Below are 17,867 nucleotides of genomic sequence, written 5' to 3' on the forward strand. Positions count from 1 at the left end.
CAACTCTTACCTGTACTTTACAATTCTTACATGTACTTTACAACTCTTACCTGTATTTTACAACTCTTATCTATATTTTATAACTATTACATGCACTTTACAACTCTTACCTGTACTTTACAACTCTTACATGTACTCTACAACTCTTAACTGTACTTTACAACTCTTACCTGTACTTTACAATTCTTACATGTACTTTACAACTCTTACTTGTATTTTACAACTCTTACATGTACTTTACAACTCTTACTTGTATTTTACAACTCTTACATGTACTTTACAACTCTTACCTGTATTTTACAATCCTTACATGTACTTTACAACTCTTACTTGTATTTTACAACTCTTACATGTACTTTACAATTCTTACCTGTATTTTACAACTGTTACCTGTATTTTACAACTCTTACATTTTTTACAATTCTTACATGTAATTTACAACTCTTACCTATATTTTACAACTCTTACCTGTGTTTTACAATTCTTACATGTACTTTACAACTCTTACCTGTATTTTACAACTCGTATCTACATTTTATAACTATTACATGCACTTTACAACACTTACCTGTACTTTACAAATCTTACATGTACTCTACAATTCTTACATGTACTTTACAACTCTTACCTGTATTTTACAACTCTTACATGAATTTTACAACTCTTATCTATATTTTATAACTATGACATGCACTTTACAACACTTACCTGTACTTTACAACTCTTACATGTACTCTACAATTCTAACATGTACTTTACAACTCTTACCTGTATTTTACAACACTTACCTGTACTTTACAACTCTTACATGTACTCTACAATTCTTACATGTACTTTACAACTCTTACCTGTATTTTACAACTCTTACCTGTACTTTACAACTCTTACATGTACTTTACAACTCTTACCTGTGTTTTACAATTCTTACATGTACTTTACAACTCTTACCTGTATTTTACAACTCTTACCTGTGTTTTACAATTCTTACATGTACTTTACAACTCTTACCTGTACTTTACAACTCTTACATGTATTGTACAACTCTTTACTGTATTTTACAACTCTTATCTATATTTTATAACTATTACATGCACTTTACAACACTTACCTGTACTTTACAACTCTTACATGTATTTTACAACTCTTTACTGTATTTTACAACTCGTATCTATATTTTATAACTATTACATGCACTTTACAACACTTACCTGTACTTTACAACTCTTACATGTACTCTACAACTCTTAACTGTATTTTACAACTCTTACCTGTATTTTACAACTCTTACATGTACTTTATTCTACAAGATTTACCTGTACATTACAAGGTTCCCTTTACATTCCCATCTAACCCCACTCAGCCTGGCCCCCTCCGCCACCCTCTAGTGACTACCCAGAATGTATCTGTATTTTGGCCATGGCATTGAGATGGCCCTTTGGTCAGTTGTGGCACTAAGGGAGGCCTAGGCTACGGGCGCCGCACTGAGGACTGCCAGGGTTTGCCTCACACTGAGGGGTGCCTAGTCTGTGGCCACGGCGCTGAGGGGTGCTGGACTGACGCCGCAGCGCTGAGGGGTGCCTGTACTGCGGCCGCGGCAATGAGGGATGTCTGGGCAGTGGCGCTGAGGAGGACCTGCACTGTGGCTCTAAAGTGGCTCAAGGTCAGTTTACTGTGACGTGGGCATGAATTCACAAACACTTAAGCTACATGAAACTATATAAAAGGCTTCTGTGACAAAGCATTTATGTAGCTAAAACAGTAGATCATGGTGCTAAGCAACGCCAAGGTCATTGGTTTGAGTCCCACATGTATAAACTGATACAGTGTATAATTTGAATGCAATCTAAGTAGCTTTTGATAAAAGCATCTGGGCTTGGGATAGGCTGCAACAAGAACCTCAAAGAGCTCTGGTCGGAACATGAAGCTTAGGGGCAGGGGCCGTGACAGGAAGTGAGTCCCAACTTGCTTACGCAGTACTCTGCCATTTGTAGTATAAATCCTATGAGTAAATGTGCTTACACTGAAAATTTCAACAAGAAGAAGGGCACTTTAAATACCTGGATGATGCAAACTGAGCAAAGAAAGTGTGGAATGTAGGACAATGAACTCTATGCACCGGCGCTTCTGCATTTAGCCTCAGTGGCAACTTCCTGTCCTGTGCAGTGCAGTGAATTGAAATTGACTGTTCCCTTTAGTTACGACAAGCCATGCAACTCTCACGCCACACGTTCTCACGCAGTGAAAAATACATTGTGGAGCAAGGAGAACACTAACAACGTGTTAACGGACAAGACAGAGCAGGTTACTTTTGATATTAAAGTCTCAAATTTCAAATTTTGTATTTTTTAAAAGAAATTTAAACAATACCGTTATGTGGCTCTTGAATGTGTCATGAAAAATCGCTGTAGCGCTTCACTTCAAGCAGCTTGTGAACTGAACATCTGCTCCAAGTTAATTTATAGCTTCAAATAATCATGAATGAACATCAGAAGGAATGTTGTTTCAATATAGGAAAGAAATCAGTACACACAATTTTTCAAGTTCAAGTCCACCAACATTAATCTACTAACTCCCCTGACTGCTTTGTCAGACAAAATGGTGGATCTGGCATTATGACTGGTCAAATCGCCTGTCAATCAAACTTCTGGTGAAGCGTGAAAACTAAGCACACAATTAAAGCTTGAGGAAGTGACACAACAGGATACACAGCACTATTGATACAATCCACATTCACAAGGTATGTTTTAAATGATATATAATAAAATATTATGCTTACTGGTTAATAATATGTATTTATATTATACTAAAATATAATAAACTGTGATAACTGATAGTTAATTGAAATATGACAGAAAGAGTTTACTAACACCACAGTTTGCTATGGGAGAATTCTTTACTGGAATGATGCTGGATGACAAAAATTAAGTTGCTACATTTTGCCTTTCTAGGGTAACGTTACTGTGGTCCTTAATTGATTTCAGCAGCCACACAACCATAATTTACTATGTTGTGCAAAATCATCTGTTTTTTTTGGGCATAAAATAATATTTTAACTTACAATGCAGTACAATGCAGAAATTATGTGCATTATGTAAAATTACACGACTCCTCTCTTGAGACTCTAAGGAATAATAGTGACCATTTGATGAGAATTTCAGAATCTCGGCAGAAGTAGTAGGTCACCCTTCGCCTGCTGTTTTACTATGAATTCGAACAAACTATACATTAGGGAACTAGGCACTTTTGGACTGCGGTTATGAAAAGGACCTCAGGCGCCAAGCCCGTGACAGGGACCTAAGGGAGCGTTGGCCATGACAGGGGAGACCTCAAGCGGCAGTGGCCGTCACAGGGTCCTCAGGAAGCAATGGACAAGACAGGGACCTCAGGGGGCAATGGCCGAGACAGGGACCTCAAGTAGCGGCAACCGTGATGGGTATCTCCGAAGCCATGGCCAAGTCAGGTATTTCAGGGACGCCATAACCCCAAGACTACATTAAAGTGCCTTACTAATTCTAAAATTAAACATTTACTTACATTTAACCATTATATGAATCAACCTTATTTCTTAAGACTTTTAGAAGATATTGAAGGTAATTGCTTCTCTAATTTGTCCTGCAAACTCAAACTTGTTTGACAGTGGTGCGCTGTATGCCAGTGGTTTGCTCTCCTTTTTTTCCTAAGTCTTTTGAGATCATATACTACAGTGGATATAAAAAGTCTACACACCCCTGTTAAAACAGCTGGTATATAAAGAAATGAAACAAAGATAAATATTTTCAGAACTTTTGCACGTTTAATGTAAAAAAAAAAAAAAAAAACTATGCAATGCCACTGAAAATCAAAGTCACACATTTCAGAGAAAAACAGATAAAAAAAGAAAACTTAAAATAACATAACTGCAAAAGTTTGCACGCCCTTTTATAATTGGGTATGTGGTTGCAGTGTTCAGATTTATCTATTCATCAAGCACATGTGAAATAGTACACTGTCTTCACCTGAATCTCAGCTGTTCTTGAAAGACTTTCCCAATATCTTCTTAGGTCGCGTACTCAACAGGATCTTCCATGGAACACAGTGAAGACCTTCATCAACAAGTGAAGAAAGTGGAGAAAGTATGGCAAAATCATCAAGAACAGGGCATCCCACCAAAACTGATGAGAAGACAAAGAGAAAACTGGTCAGGGAGGCTGTCAAGATGCCTATAGCAACAAGAGTTGCAGCTCTGTCAGGAAAGTACTGGTCCTTCTCAAAACCATGTGGAAAAATGTGTTATGGTCAGATGAGACCAAGATTGAACATTTGTGGCAAAAGTGTAAAGGGAAAGTTTGCCGCAAAAATCAGCAAAAGGACTCCATACAAACAGTGAAGCATGATGGAGGCAGCGTCATGATGGGCTGCTTTTCTTCAGCTGGAACTGGGGCTTTAGTGAAGGTGGAGGTAATCATGAATAGCTCCAAGTACCAGTCCATTTTGGCTTTTCGGCTAGAAAGCTGAAAATGAAGAGAACTTGCACCTTTCAGCATGACAATGATCCAAAACACACATCTAAATCAACAAAAGAATGGCTTCAGCAAAGAAAGTGTAATGTTGTGAGATTGATAAGACTTTCTCTGGAGTGTCACTGGAACTGGTTTTTAGTGGCATTGCATAGCTTGTAATTTTTACATTAAACATGGAAAAGTTATGATGTGATTCAACTATGTTTTATTTTTTTACATGATAAAAAAAACAGCTGTTTTAACAGTGCAGACGTTTTATATCCACTGTATTTTCCCATTCCTGTTTTTTAAAACCCCAGGACTTGCAGCATTGCACATTTTGTAGGCTATGTCTCTCTTATTTTAGCTCATGAAGTTCTCTCAGGATTGAAAACCACTGGTTTAACGCAATACTTTTCTCCTACAACACTTACCTGCACTCTGATGAATGTAATTAATTACATTATTGATTGAATCACTAACCTTCTTTTAAGCAGCTCACCATTGGCTCTGCAGCAACATTTTTAGACGATCCTACAGAAAATTATGAGGATGTACAACTTGTAAAATGTTTCTTACATCTGGTCGTACTAACAGTGGTTATTTGAAGTACAAATAGCAGGAGTGCCGTCATGTAACGTTAGATTAAATAAATTGACTCTCTTCGACAGCTCTTTCGGCTCAAATTCGGTTCATGTGGAAGCAGCATTAACGATTACAATTACTGATATGCAAATTAAACCATTAACGCAAAATGAAAAGCTTATTTTCTACTCACCACCACCAGTTGTAGATGTATACAGATGGAGAGGAGTAACATTAGCACCAGTCGAGTTGAAAAGTCAACAGCGCGGTCTTCGCGCGAGCACTGTGACGACATAAGCCGAGAACGTTACTAAAGCCGCCCTCGATTCAACCGCTAATATTGAGAAATATAGGCCTACCAAGAAACACATACATATCCAAAACTGATATAAATATCCTTCAAATCACCCCACAGATGAAAAAAATACGATAGTGGCCTAATTTATAGTAAATACTATGGTGTTTTTGAAGTACTTGAATTAATTTGTTGTGCTAATTCTATTGTTGCTGTGGCAACATAACGACTATAGCAATATAAACAAATGACTTTACCTAATACTGTAAGTTAATAAGTTTTCTACAACTAAGCTATAGGGTATTATACTACAATATACGCTTCAGTTTACTGTAGTAAAAACTAAACTACAGTATTTATTACAGTTTATCAGTTCATAATGTTTGCTGTAGCATTCATTAACAAAATGTACAATAATATGTAGGCTATAGCTACTACAATTTACTATAGTATTGTTCAAAAACACTATAGTATTTACTATAAATTACTATAGTATTTTTTTCACCATCCTTAAAAACCATGTGCAAAGATGGCCTGATTTAGATCTATACTTTCAGTTTACTTTTTATATACTTCTCAGAGCTAAGTTACTTAAAAATCACTTAAGAATACTTGACTTACACTGACAGAAATGTCTAAGTAGCTGTATTTGCCCTATAGTGTATTCAATCTTTTGATCGAGATATAATTATAGGCTAATTAATTAAAATAGCCTACTTGGCTTTATCTTTTCATTATAATTTTAAATAGGCTACTGTCTTATAAACTTACATTATTTGAAAAGAATATATGTTCCTAATTCTGAGTTAATAGCTAAATAGGAACAACATGGTATACTTAAAGTGCAAAAATAATAATAGTAAACTAGAAGAAAGTAGTTCATTATATTTGCAGTATAAAACTACTAAACTAGTTTACTGAGAGTAAAGTACTTTCGTAAACTACTACTAGTAACTACTAGTTCACTTGTATAGTTGCAGTACAAATGGAAAACAGTTATAAACTAGTTGTGCACTCAAAGTTTACTATTGTTACACTCAATCCTAAATTATCCTTTGGGACAAATGTGGGCAAAATCATTTAAAATAAATAAATAAATAATAGTTTCCTTGGTCTGAGTGGTACAAGATTTGGTTGCTTTTCTTAAGTTTGCCACCTGAACACAAAAAAGTTGGACTTGATTCAACAATTTTAAATGGGTGAAAAAAAGAAGAAAAAAAATTCTTAATTGTTCCTGCAAGTGGGCACTCATAATGAATGGGAGAGACTACAATTCAGAGCATTTTTTTTTTATTTGTCCAATGAAGATCAATACATCCAACACAATGCAGATTATACATACACATAAATGAAGGGGTGAGCCTATATAACATTCTCAATGTGGCAAACACACACACACACACACACACACACACACACACACACACACACACACAAACACACACACACACACACACACACACGTATAATCTCTAATGTTTTTTTAAATTCTACAATTTTAACTTGTGATAAAAGCTAAAACTTAAGAGGTTACGTTTGTTACAACATTGGTTTATTTCAGCCTATATGCAGCCAATGATTATACAGCCATCTAGTGGCTATTAATATTTCATTTTATTGCTATTTTTATACGAACATATGCCACCAGATGTCAGCACAGTATGCCAATGTTTCAAGGGTTAGTTCACCCAAAAATAAAAATTCTATCATTTATTACTCACCCTCATGTCGTTCCACACCTGTAAGACCTTCGTTCATCTTCAGAACACAAATTAAGATATTTTAGTTGAAATCCGATGGCTCCGTGAGGTCTGCATTGGGAACAATGACATTTCTTCTCTCAAGATCTATTAATGTATAAAAACATATTTAAATCAGTTCATGTGAGTACAGTGGTTCAATATTAATATCATAAAGCGACGAGAATATTTTTTCGGGTTCTTGAGCCCCTGGCCATTTGATCGAGAAAGTGAAAGTGCCCTTTGCGGTCGCATAGTGGTGCCCCTGCGTTCCCATTTCTCCCCCAGGAACGCAATTTCTACCGCGGGTCAGGAGAACAATTGACTAAATATATTTGTAAAACAGACAGAGACACGTAAAGGGTGACCAATAGCATTAACTTATCAAAGAAAATAAATAAATAAAATAAAACACCTCCAAAAAAAAGGGCACTTCGGAGTGCAAGGACAAAAAGGGCATGTGCTCTGCACAGGTTGAGCCCTACCTGTGCATGTGCCTGCTGGACACAAACAACAACCGACCATGAACAAAAGAAGGGAAGGAACTTAAATACGCAGTGATGACTGAACACACAACAAGCTGTGAGGAATGGTTAGTGCAAATATTGAGTGAGTGGCAGCGAATAAACAAAGAAGACACGTGACAAATGAAAACAAACTGAAAGTCCATGAAAACAGAAACAGAAGAGTCATCACGCCTCTCTCCAGCAAGGTGCAATCTTGTGCCGTAACATAACAACAGGGGGAGGGCCAGAGGGGGCTTTGGAGGTGAACAAGGTGATGGTGAGAGGCAGAAGAGAAAGGATGATGGCAGGATGAGGCGAGGGGTGGTGATGGGAGGATGACGAGACCCTGATGTAGCGTCCCAGAAGTGGTTTACCTCTAGCGAGGTTTTATTCTGTCCTCTATGCGGTCCCAACTCACACCAGGAGCATTTTAGGAGCAAAGCGAAAGGATTCACGAGACCATGTGATATGCCTGCCCTACATTGTTTTTCTTGATTTTTTTGTGTTCTAACATGGGTAAGTTAAATGTTTGTTTTGTCCAGTTTAATTCTGCTTTTTGTTGTGTTTTTGCTATCCCATATGAGTCTGCACAGGGTGTTTATTTTGAAATTGACAGGATTTTGGACTTTGTCAAAAATAGGCGAGGACTGTACAGCTATGATCAGCTGTTTGGCTGAGCTTTCGATGTTTTGTTACAGAAAAAAAAATGATGAAAAAGTTGCGATTCATCATGAGTTAACGCATGACATTCATGCGATTAATCACAATTAAATATTTTAACCGATTGACAGCCCTAAATACATCATAAATATATTTTGAAAACAATTTAGAACATTGCTTTATTTATAACTGATTTACATCCTTAAAGATGCCGTAGAACGTCTTTTTAAAAGATGTAAGTCTAAGGTGTTCCCTGAATGTGTCTGTGAATTTTCAGCTCAAAATACCCCATAGATTTTTTTAATTAATTTTTTTAACTGCCTATTTTGGGGCATCATTAAATATGAGCCGATTTAGGCTGCGGCCCCTTTAAATGCTCACGCTCCCCGCCCACGTTGTCAGGGTTCTGTCACTTCAGTCTTGTTTATTTCTTGGTTTTGTGACAGAGCTCTGACACTCCCGTTCTTGTCGTGTTTTTGTGTGAGCGTACAGTCTCGAGTTTTCTCGGGGCTGTGCGCTCTCGTCTGCGTGCCTTGTTTCATGTTGGGAGCGTGGCGTTCGGATCACGGCACTCGTGTCTAGTTTGGTTTGTGTCGGGATTCGGACACTCACGCTCCCATTCCTATCTTTATTGTGAGCGCACGGTTTGTGTGTACTTTCACTTGCCGTGCACTCTTGTCTCATGTTTTGTGTAGCACGCGGTTATTTCCACCTGCCGCGTGCTTTCATGTTGTGTTTTTGTCTTGTGTTGTGTAGCGAAAACTCATAAGCCACGTGTTCACACAAAACAAGACAACATGAGAGCATGCAGCCTGTGAAACACAGACTGCGTGCTCTCATGTTGTCTTGTTTTGTGTGAACACGTGGCTTATGAGTTTTCATAGTCACGTGTTTGTCTCGTCTTGTGTAAGCACATGGCTTGTGATTTTTGTCTTCATTGGCCATGTGCTTGTGTCTGTGTTTGGTTTGCTGTGAACACATGGCTTGTCATGTGTTTCTTTGTGCCATGTGCTCTCATGTCTATAGTCTTGACCCCACCCACCTTGTTACCTGATTATTGGTTGATTTGCCCCACCTGTCCTCCCTCGTTACCTGCGTTATTTGCTCTCCTATTTATTCTCCTTGTGTTTGCTGTCCTGTGCTGGTTCGTTGTCATATTATTCCTTGTGTGTCTAGTCAAGGTCAAGTTTTATGTCAATCTGTTTCCCCCACGGGGTAGTTTTTGTTTGTTTTTTTGTTTTTATTTTTATTATTAATAAAGCCCTTCCTTTCCTGCATCATTGAGTCCTCGCTCCTTCCCACCTGACACACGGAGCTTGCGCTTGCCTTTAAGAGCATAAAGTTCACACAGCTCTAACCCTCAAAATGAATCTTTACAAAGTGTTCGTCATGCATGCTGCATGCATACATTGGATTATGTGAGTATAGTATTTATTTGGATGTTTACATTTGATTCTGAATGAGTTTGATAGTGCTCCGTGGCTAAAGCTTACATTACACACTGTTGGAGAGATTTATAAAGAATGAAGTTGTGTTTATGAATTATACAGACTGCAAGTGTTTAATAATGAAAATAGCGACGGCTCTTGTCTCCGTGAATACAGTAAGAAACGATGGTAACTTTAACCACATTTAACAATACATTAGCAACATGCTAACGAAAAATTTAGAAAGACAATTTACAGATATCACTAAAATATCATGTTATCATGGATCATGTCAGTTATTATCGCTCCATCTGCCATTTTTCGCTATTGTACTTGCTTTCTTACCTAGTCTGATTCAGCTGTGCACATCCAGACGTCCTGCCCTTGTCTAATTGCTTGAACATGGGCTGGCATATGCAAATATTGGGGGCGTACATATTAATGATCCTGACTGTTACGTAACAGTCTGTGTTATGTTGAGATTCGCCTGTTCTTCGGAGGTCTTTTAAACAAATGAGATTTATTTAAGGAGGAGGAAACAATGGAGTTTGAGACTCACTGTATGTCATTTCCATGTACTGAACTCTTGTTATTCAACTATGCCAAGATTAATTAAATTTTTAATTCTAGGGCACCTTTAACATTAATTTTGTCGAAATCCTACGTCACTGACCTTTGAGTGGATTTCAAAAGGGCTGCTTCATGTTTCAATCACTTGACACCCCTGTTTTGATTCAACACCAATCATGTTCACTTTAATGTTGTAGAAGAAGAGATAAATGCACTGAAGCTTATGCGCCCCACATTAGTCAGTGTCCCACATTACACTAATCCACCCTACGTGGAGTAACTGAGTGTGAGGGAGAGAATGTTTTTGGGGTTTTTTTACCTCCAAGACTGTGAAATTATAAACAAATGAAGAGATTTGAGATTTTAAAACTGAAGAGATTTGAGAGAGTTAATTTGTGTTTACCAATATCACCCAGCTCCTGATGTTTTGGAAACCTAGAAACGCCCCTGTGAAGAACCAATCATGTTGCAGAAAAATTATGTAATGAATCCTAACCCATGCTCCTATTCTATAAAAACTGTTGTACTCTCTTTGTCAGGGGGATTATCTGTGATTGATACGAGAACCTCCTGGCTGTGATTAAAGCATATTCAAAGGCATTGTCTGGAGTCTGTCTGTTGCGCAGCAGGTTAGTAGAACACTAAAGACCTTTACCCTCTAACGCATGGTGTTGCCATATGGCAGCATACTCTTTGTGTTCATTTCCTTGCCACTGTCTCTTTAAGAGAACATTAAAAAAATTTTTTGTTGGTAAAAGAAGACCTTAGTTTAGCCAATGATGTGCTTTGGTTAAGTCACAAAACAGGCAATTTTTTTTCTGTGGCGCGATTTCTGACAGACTCTCGTCTCTTGTCGGTAGTTGCTGAAAGCAAACTAAAACATCAGTAACAAAGGGACCAGTCCATGTGACATTCACAAAAAAGCATCATTTCATCTAAGTTATGATGACATTCACCATTCAAAAAGGTTTTTATGAAATTAGTTTTTGGTAAATAGATAAAATGTCTGTGTTGCCATATGGCAACACTGCAATAATGGAATGACATTAGCTTAGCTTAGCTAGCTAGCAAAGGTCAGCTGCAGTCTGTTAAGTTGTAACAATAACAACATTAATACTAGTGATATAATGTTGATTAGTCGTATGTTAAGGACTGCCATGGCATTTGTTTTATGGATTAAATCAACATCAGAGACATGCCACCCAGCCAGTATTACTGGACCAGACCAACCACTGGCCTACCATGGTGTCTCAAAAAGGCAGGTGTAAGTGGATGTAAGTGTATTGTTAGGGTGAAGTGCACCAAATGTGATGTGTACCTGTGCCTCACCTCTGAAAAAAACTGCTTTGTGAAGTGTCGTACAGAAAAAAAGGTGATTTCTACCACAGAGTACAAATGAAAAACATAGTTGTAAACTAGTTGTGTACTCAGTTTACTACTGTTACACTTAAGTAAAAGCATACTTTTATACTCTAAAAAGTGGGCCAATTTAATCCCAAGTTTTATTGAAATAGTACACTTACAAGTATACTACCAGTACATTGATATTGGTATACTTAAAATATACTTGAACTTTAAGTATACTTAATAAAATAAACTTGAAGTATACTTATTTTTTGTAAGGGATACCAGACTTTACTTTTACCATTGATGTGTAAAGCTGATCATAGAGCAAAAATAAAACAATGTTTTTGAATGTGTCTGATTATACACTTTTAGAAACGTAGCTGAAATTTTCAGAGATTGTACGAAAAACATTAACACAACCATGTTAAATAAAGACAATACCGCAATCATGCAGAGGCGTTCCCGAAGCGTCATTGACGCAGTGTGAGTTCCCTCGAACGGGGACTGTAAAGTGTGTTGTTTCTTTAAACTTTAAGCAAAAGATTGTAAGGTTTGTATATTTAAGAAGCAGTTGTTACAAATCTTGAGACGTTCAAGACATTTGCAACACAAAGAAGTTTTAGTATAAAGTCCAGCGCGTCAAGCGAACACAATTCATGCGCCATGTTCTCGAGTCGAAATGTTTGATGTCTTTTATCACTTTTTTTCACTCATCTCAATTAGTCCTCAAGAACTTGTTTTCAAAAGAAAAAAAGAGATAATAATACAAAAAAGCATTTGGTTTTTGGTAAATCTTCAAAATAAATTTGTTTGACCCGATGATGTAGCGTCAAGTGCTTTTATCATTATCATCATAATCATCATATAATTTGCAAAGTTGTCAGTTCAGGTTATCACTTTAAATGACTCTTATTTTATTTACATTTGTTCTTTGAGTGTGAAAAATACATAAATAATTTGTACTAATCTGCATCTTCATGTGTGCTTGGCAGGAGCTGAAAATGGCAACCAAATACTTGATGCTCATTGCCTTGGGGACTGCAGTGATTGGCAATGTGCACTGTTGCCCTCAGCAGTGTATCTGCTCTGATAAATATAACCACCAGTTTGCAGATTGTGCCTACAAAGACCTTCTGGAAGTACCCGTGGGCTTGCCGTCCAATGTGACCACCGTGAGTCTTTCAGCTAACAAAATTAAAGTGCTGAAATCCAAAACCTTTATAAATGTGACCCAGGTGACCTCTCTTTGGCTGGCTCACAATGAAATTGTCACCGTTGAGAGGGACACCTTGGCTCCGATGATTCAGCTGAGAAATTTGGATATTAGCTACAACAAAATTGTGCATTTTCCATGGGAGGACTTGACCAATCTCACTGCCCTGCAGATGTTAAAGATGAACAATAATGAGATGGTCAGTATCCCCAAGAACGCTTTTTCCAACCTGAAGGACCTGCGTTCAGTCCGTATTAACGATAACAAGTTTACCACCATCGTGCAGGGAACGTTTGGCGCTTTGACTGCCATGTCCCACCTCCAAATCTTCCACAACCCCTTCATCTGCTCCTGCAAGCTTGAGTGGCTTAGGGACTGGATCATCAAATCCTCAATCTCAATCCCTGACCAAAACAACATTATCTGTGATGCTCCTTCCCACCTCAAAGGTACACAAGTCACTAGCATGCCCAAACTGGATTGCAAGGCCCCGTCCGTGTCTATCACATATCAGACAAACATCCTTTCACCCAGAACACATCTCACTATGGTGGATAAAGAGCAAGTGGAAGAAGAGAACAATATTTTGCCATTTGTTGGCAAATGCGAAATAAATGATGGTATGCAGTACACCTCCAACCATGCTTTCAACCTCAGCTTGAATAGACTCAAACAGTACACGTTTGATTTCGGGGTGATTGCTCTGGAAGTTTCAGAGACTGAGGCCAAAGTTCAGCTGAACCCTTTTCAGAAGTCAAACATTCACCTCAGTCAACAAGAAGACCTCCAAGCTGTGAATAAGGAGCCGTCCACCAAAAAGTCACCCCTGGACATGTTGTACCTTTGCGTCAGTACTGACAATGGATATTCAGTGTTGCAGTGGTCCAAAATAGAGGTGGGGGGCGTCTCAACCTATCGCTTCCAGGGCCTTAAGCCAGGCACTAATTACAGCCTGTGCTTCACCTATGAAAGCCAGGACTGTCAAGTCCAAGTGGTCTTTAGTGCCCCACTTAAATGGGACAGCTTTAGTCCAAGTGTTGTGGTTATTGTGCTTTAACTACAAATACCACATTAAAAGTACAGTCACTGTGGTAAAAGCATGTGTTGCGGTTACCGTGATTTAACTACAAATACTACAGTAAAACTACAGTTACAATGGGAGAAGTATGGTATTATGTTGTGGTTACTGTGCATTAACTACACATGACATGGTCGAGCAACAGTTACTATGGTAAAAATATGGTAAATGTGTTGACTTTTTACATGATCTCTTTCCCACCATAGGCAAATTTCAAATCAAATATCTTTCATCATGAAAACTAACTTTATAATGCTGGGTCTGTTTGAATGATCTAAACGTCTAACAGGTTGAAATAATGGCACACATAGCGTTGTGTAACGATTTGAAACACGACATGTAATTTCATTCATAAATACAGGACAATCGACTATTTAACGAGATGGGTGGAAACCCAACCTGCATGTGTCTTTAAATCATTTAAAATCACTAGCTGCATCTCAATTTGAAGGCTGCGTCCTCCGGAGGTCGCATTTGATTTGTATGTCATCAAGGATGTCTAATTTAAGAAAAGTAACTGTAATAAAATTGACAATTAGTGCCCCTTTGTCAACAAGAGGATTTGTATTAATTGTTTATTCTGAATTCCATATGATTATCCTCACCTCAAGTCATTTTGACCCAAAACTCTTTTTTATTTATTTATTTTTTTTTTTTAATACAATACAATAAATCAGTCATAATGCAGGCTGCACACAGATATGAAGCGGTTAGATTTGAACACATTTACAATGCAGCAACTTCAGTATATATACAAAAAAAAGGGTAAAAATGCTAAACTTTATCAAAATATTATTTTATAATGTCTAAATATGTACCTGAATGCATACTGAAGAGAAAATCGGAAGTAACTGACTTTAGGGCCCAGGTGAACAGTTAATTTGCTCCATAGGCCATCTAGTGGCAAGAGTATTGAAATATCTTGTTATATTATTATTTTTTCCACAAGAGGTCGGCAGAGACACCCAATGTGAGATATTTTGAGATGATTTATCAGGGTTATGCATGTATTGGGGAGCTATTTTATATTTATGTTGAAAATATGTGGAGAATGTTTTAAAAATTATATTATTTATTGATAAAATGTAGTAATTTAAAGGTAAGTAAAATAATAAAGCAATGGAGAGCAATATATAAGAGGAGGGAGTAGAGGTAGGAGAGGGTACTGGGTTTCAAATAAAAGCAGAGCCACCCTAGTTGACCATGCCATAAATTATGGTCTAGACAGAGAGTCTAGCCCAATATAAGAATTGTGCCACAGTCAATGTCCCTGGACAACAAGTGCTCCAATCCACAGGTGGTGTGGCACAAAATGCTGTTTTTGGGAGCAAATTGAGCAAAATTGTCCACTTTCACTATTCAGCACTGGTGCAAGAGTGGTGTGAGCATCACCCACATTTCAGGATGGTGTTCTTTCCAGCAAATTCTTCTCTTGGAGATGGAAGGTATATAATCACAACCCTTACAACCAAGTAAATCTTCTTCAAGTGATAGGGGAGAGTGGGGTAAGATGAGCCAGTGGGTAAGTTGACCCACCCCCTGTATCTTAGCAACCGTATCATTTTATTGTCATGTGACCATATATTTTAGAACCACCCGTCATTTCTGCCAGACTGTGAAAAAGAGAAGCACATGGGAGGAGTGGAAGTCACTTATTTACTTTAAAAACTTTTTTGTCAAAGTAAAATTTCAACATAACAAACGTAATGGCTGTTTCAACAAAGCAAATTTGTCCAGGTCTAAAACTATTTATGGTGCATATTGGTGTTTTAGCAACGTATAAAACCATGCAAGTCATTTAGCTAAATATTATTCTGAATTTGTAAGCTAGCTAGCTTTTCCTAAAATGGCAGCTATGGGGCAAATGCTGTGGGGTAAACTGAGCCAGCGTTTTAACTTACCTCACCATAAGCTAATGTATTTAAGTTAAATCTGAAGTATAAACTGGTATCATTTCAATGTAATATTACGCAACTGGTTTAGTTTATCTTTCTTTTCAAGTTTATTTGATAGGAACAGTGTACAAGTACAGCAAATCCTTCTCTGATACAAACCAGAGGATGTTTAATCATATAGATCTTTCCACCTGTAGTCTCTAATGGCCTAACATGGTCAACATTGCAGAAAAACTACCATGTCAAGAATCTTTTGACTAAAACGTTTATTATTTTCATTGACATTTATTCATTCTTATTTAATTTTTATTTAATTTTAATTTTAACAAACTCTCTGTTTAGTCTGTTTTTGGGAAGGTTACAACTTTGATGTTCAACATATTGTTTCAGTAATGTAAAGGATTAAAGATACTGAAATTTCAATTTCATTTGGTTGGTTTTATGTTTATTAATTTAGCTTTAAAAAAAGAAATATTTGTAAAATATTTTTACAAAGAATATTTGTAAAAGTTATAATAGTTTTTTAAAATAGGTACATTATCTTTAAAATTTCTCATGGGTTTGATTCAGATTCATTTAGATGGTCAGTTTACACCCACCTACTGACTCGGCTCAACTTACCCCTAACCTGGGGTAAATTGAGCCAGAGGAACACTTTTTTTAGAAGAAGCCATATTTTTAGAACCCTTTGTCATAGAAATATTCCGATCAATTAAAATGATAGGAAACATCCTGAAATTACTTTAAATACTTTCATTGTAATACTGCCTCATTTTCCCTTATCTCGAGGACCACATAAGTAAAAAATGGCTCATCTTAACCCACTCTCCCCTACATAGATGCAATATGGGAAAAACTGTTAGATAAAGTTGTTTAGTTATGATTATGTAAAAGACATACCGAAGTGTGTTTAAAATAGACCGATTTATGGAGCTGAGAGCAGAAAGGAAAAATGAAGGTCAAGTTAAAAAAAAACCCAACAACAACAACGGCCTTTTATATTCACACAATGCATTATAGTTTTTTCCCCCTAAAATGCCAGAAAGTATTTAATCCCATAATGTTTAAAAAAAATAAAACGGACGAGCAACAGCAAAAATAAGTGTGACTAAAATGACCACTAGATGGCAGCATATAAAAAGGGTAGGACAGGCTTCACCACCGCAAACTGCAACAAAATAAAAGGCAATGAACAGACGTAAACAAGATCTGTGTCCCTCAAAGCCAAGTGCATTTACATTATGATTGTATTTTAGTGTCGTTTCTTGAGAAGCCGGTCCCCCTGCGAAGACTTGTCATCAAATTAAGCAACTTTCAATAAAGTCATCGCAGTTACAAACTGAATTTTCAGCTCTTTCTGAGCTTCATCACGCAGTTATTGTTTCTGCAGCTCGGCCTACTTGTTTTTAATGTCTGGTTCGCTCACAGCAGCAAAATATTCGCATAATCACCTTTATGGAAAAGAGAAGACATTGACAGACAACCGTACAGACATTAAAAATAGGCTTTACATTAAAAACATAATTGCAAATATAATTTTGAATGATTTTCTTTTCCTCTTTGACAGATAGTCACTAGACAAGAATATTTAGACTTCATTTTTTGTCATTCTCTTTTGTTTTCTTAATGAACAAAAAAGCAGAAATAAATTGTGTTTTTGACCAATACTGTACATAGAGTATTTTATGGACTTCTTCCATCTCTAAAAAACCTGTCAAATTCACTTGGACAAAAGCAAATGTGAATATAAATGTGTTTGTATGCAATCTTTTAAAAATACTTTTTTTATAGTTTATATATGGAAAAAAAAGTGTGTGGCTATCGGTAATAATCACATCGAGAAGACAAAGGGCATAGGTCGTGTGATATAAATTATCAAGTGTATCTAAATTATGAATAACCTTCATCTGGACGGCAAAGTCCCTGTGGCATTAATGCGGAATTGAAGGGAGAGGCTGCGCGTTCACAATCCCTCCCCTTCCACTGTGGAGGCGGGAGCGCGCAATGAATTCTGTCCAAACTCAAGCGCGATGAGAAAACAGCCTCTGGACTGCTCAGCATCACACGGACACTA

At 37.2% G+C, this 17,867-nt stretch overlaps 1 protein-coding gene across 2 annotated transcripts; it reads left to right on the forward strand.

Moving 5' to 3' along the window:
* The first annotated feature begins 8,100 nt into the window (after nt 1–8,100).
* Nucleotides 8,101–14,553, forward strand: LOC137015008 (immunoglobulin superfamily containing leucine-rich repeat protein 2-like). 2 transcript variants are annotated; one of them, XM_067379633.1, is made up of 3 exons: nt 8,101–8,119; nt 10,800–10,889; nt 12,600–14,553. In XM_067379633.1, exon 3 carries the CDS (start codon nt 12,609–12,611, stop codon nt 13,875–13,877), a length of 1,269 nt encoding a protein of 422 aa, XP_067235734.1. In that variant the 5' UTR covers nt 8,101–8,119; nt 10,800–10,889; nt 12,600–12,608; the 3' UTR covers nt 13,878–14,553. The 2 variants fall into 2 exon arrangements, with proteins under 2 accessions (XP_067235734.1, XP_067235733.1); XM_067379632.1 differs by lacking the exon at nt 8,101–8,119 and having other exon boundaries at nt 10,769–10,889.
* The last annotated feature ends 3,314 nt before the right edge of the window (nt 14,554–17,867 follow it).

Source organism: Chanodichthys erythropterus, chromosome 24 (genome assembly GCF_024489055.1).
Source record: "Chanodichthys erythropterus isolate Z2021 chromosome 24, ASM2448905v1, whole genome shotgun sequence".
Lineage (NCBI taxonomy): Eukaryota > Metazoa > Chordata > Actinopteri > Cypriniformes > Xenocyprididae > Chanodichthys > Chanodichthys erythropterus.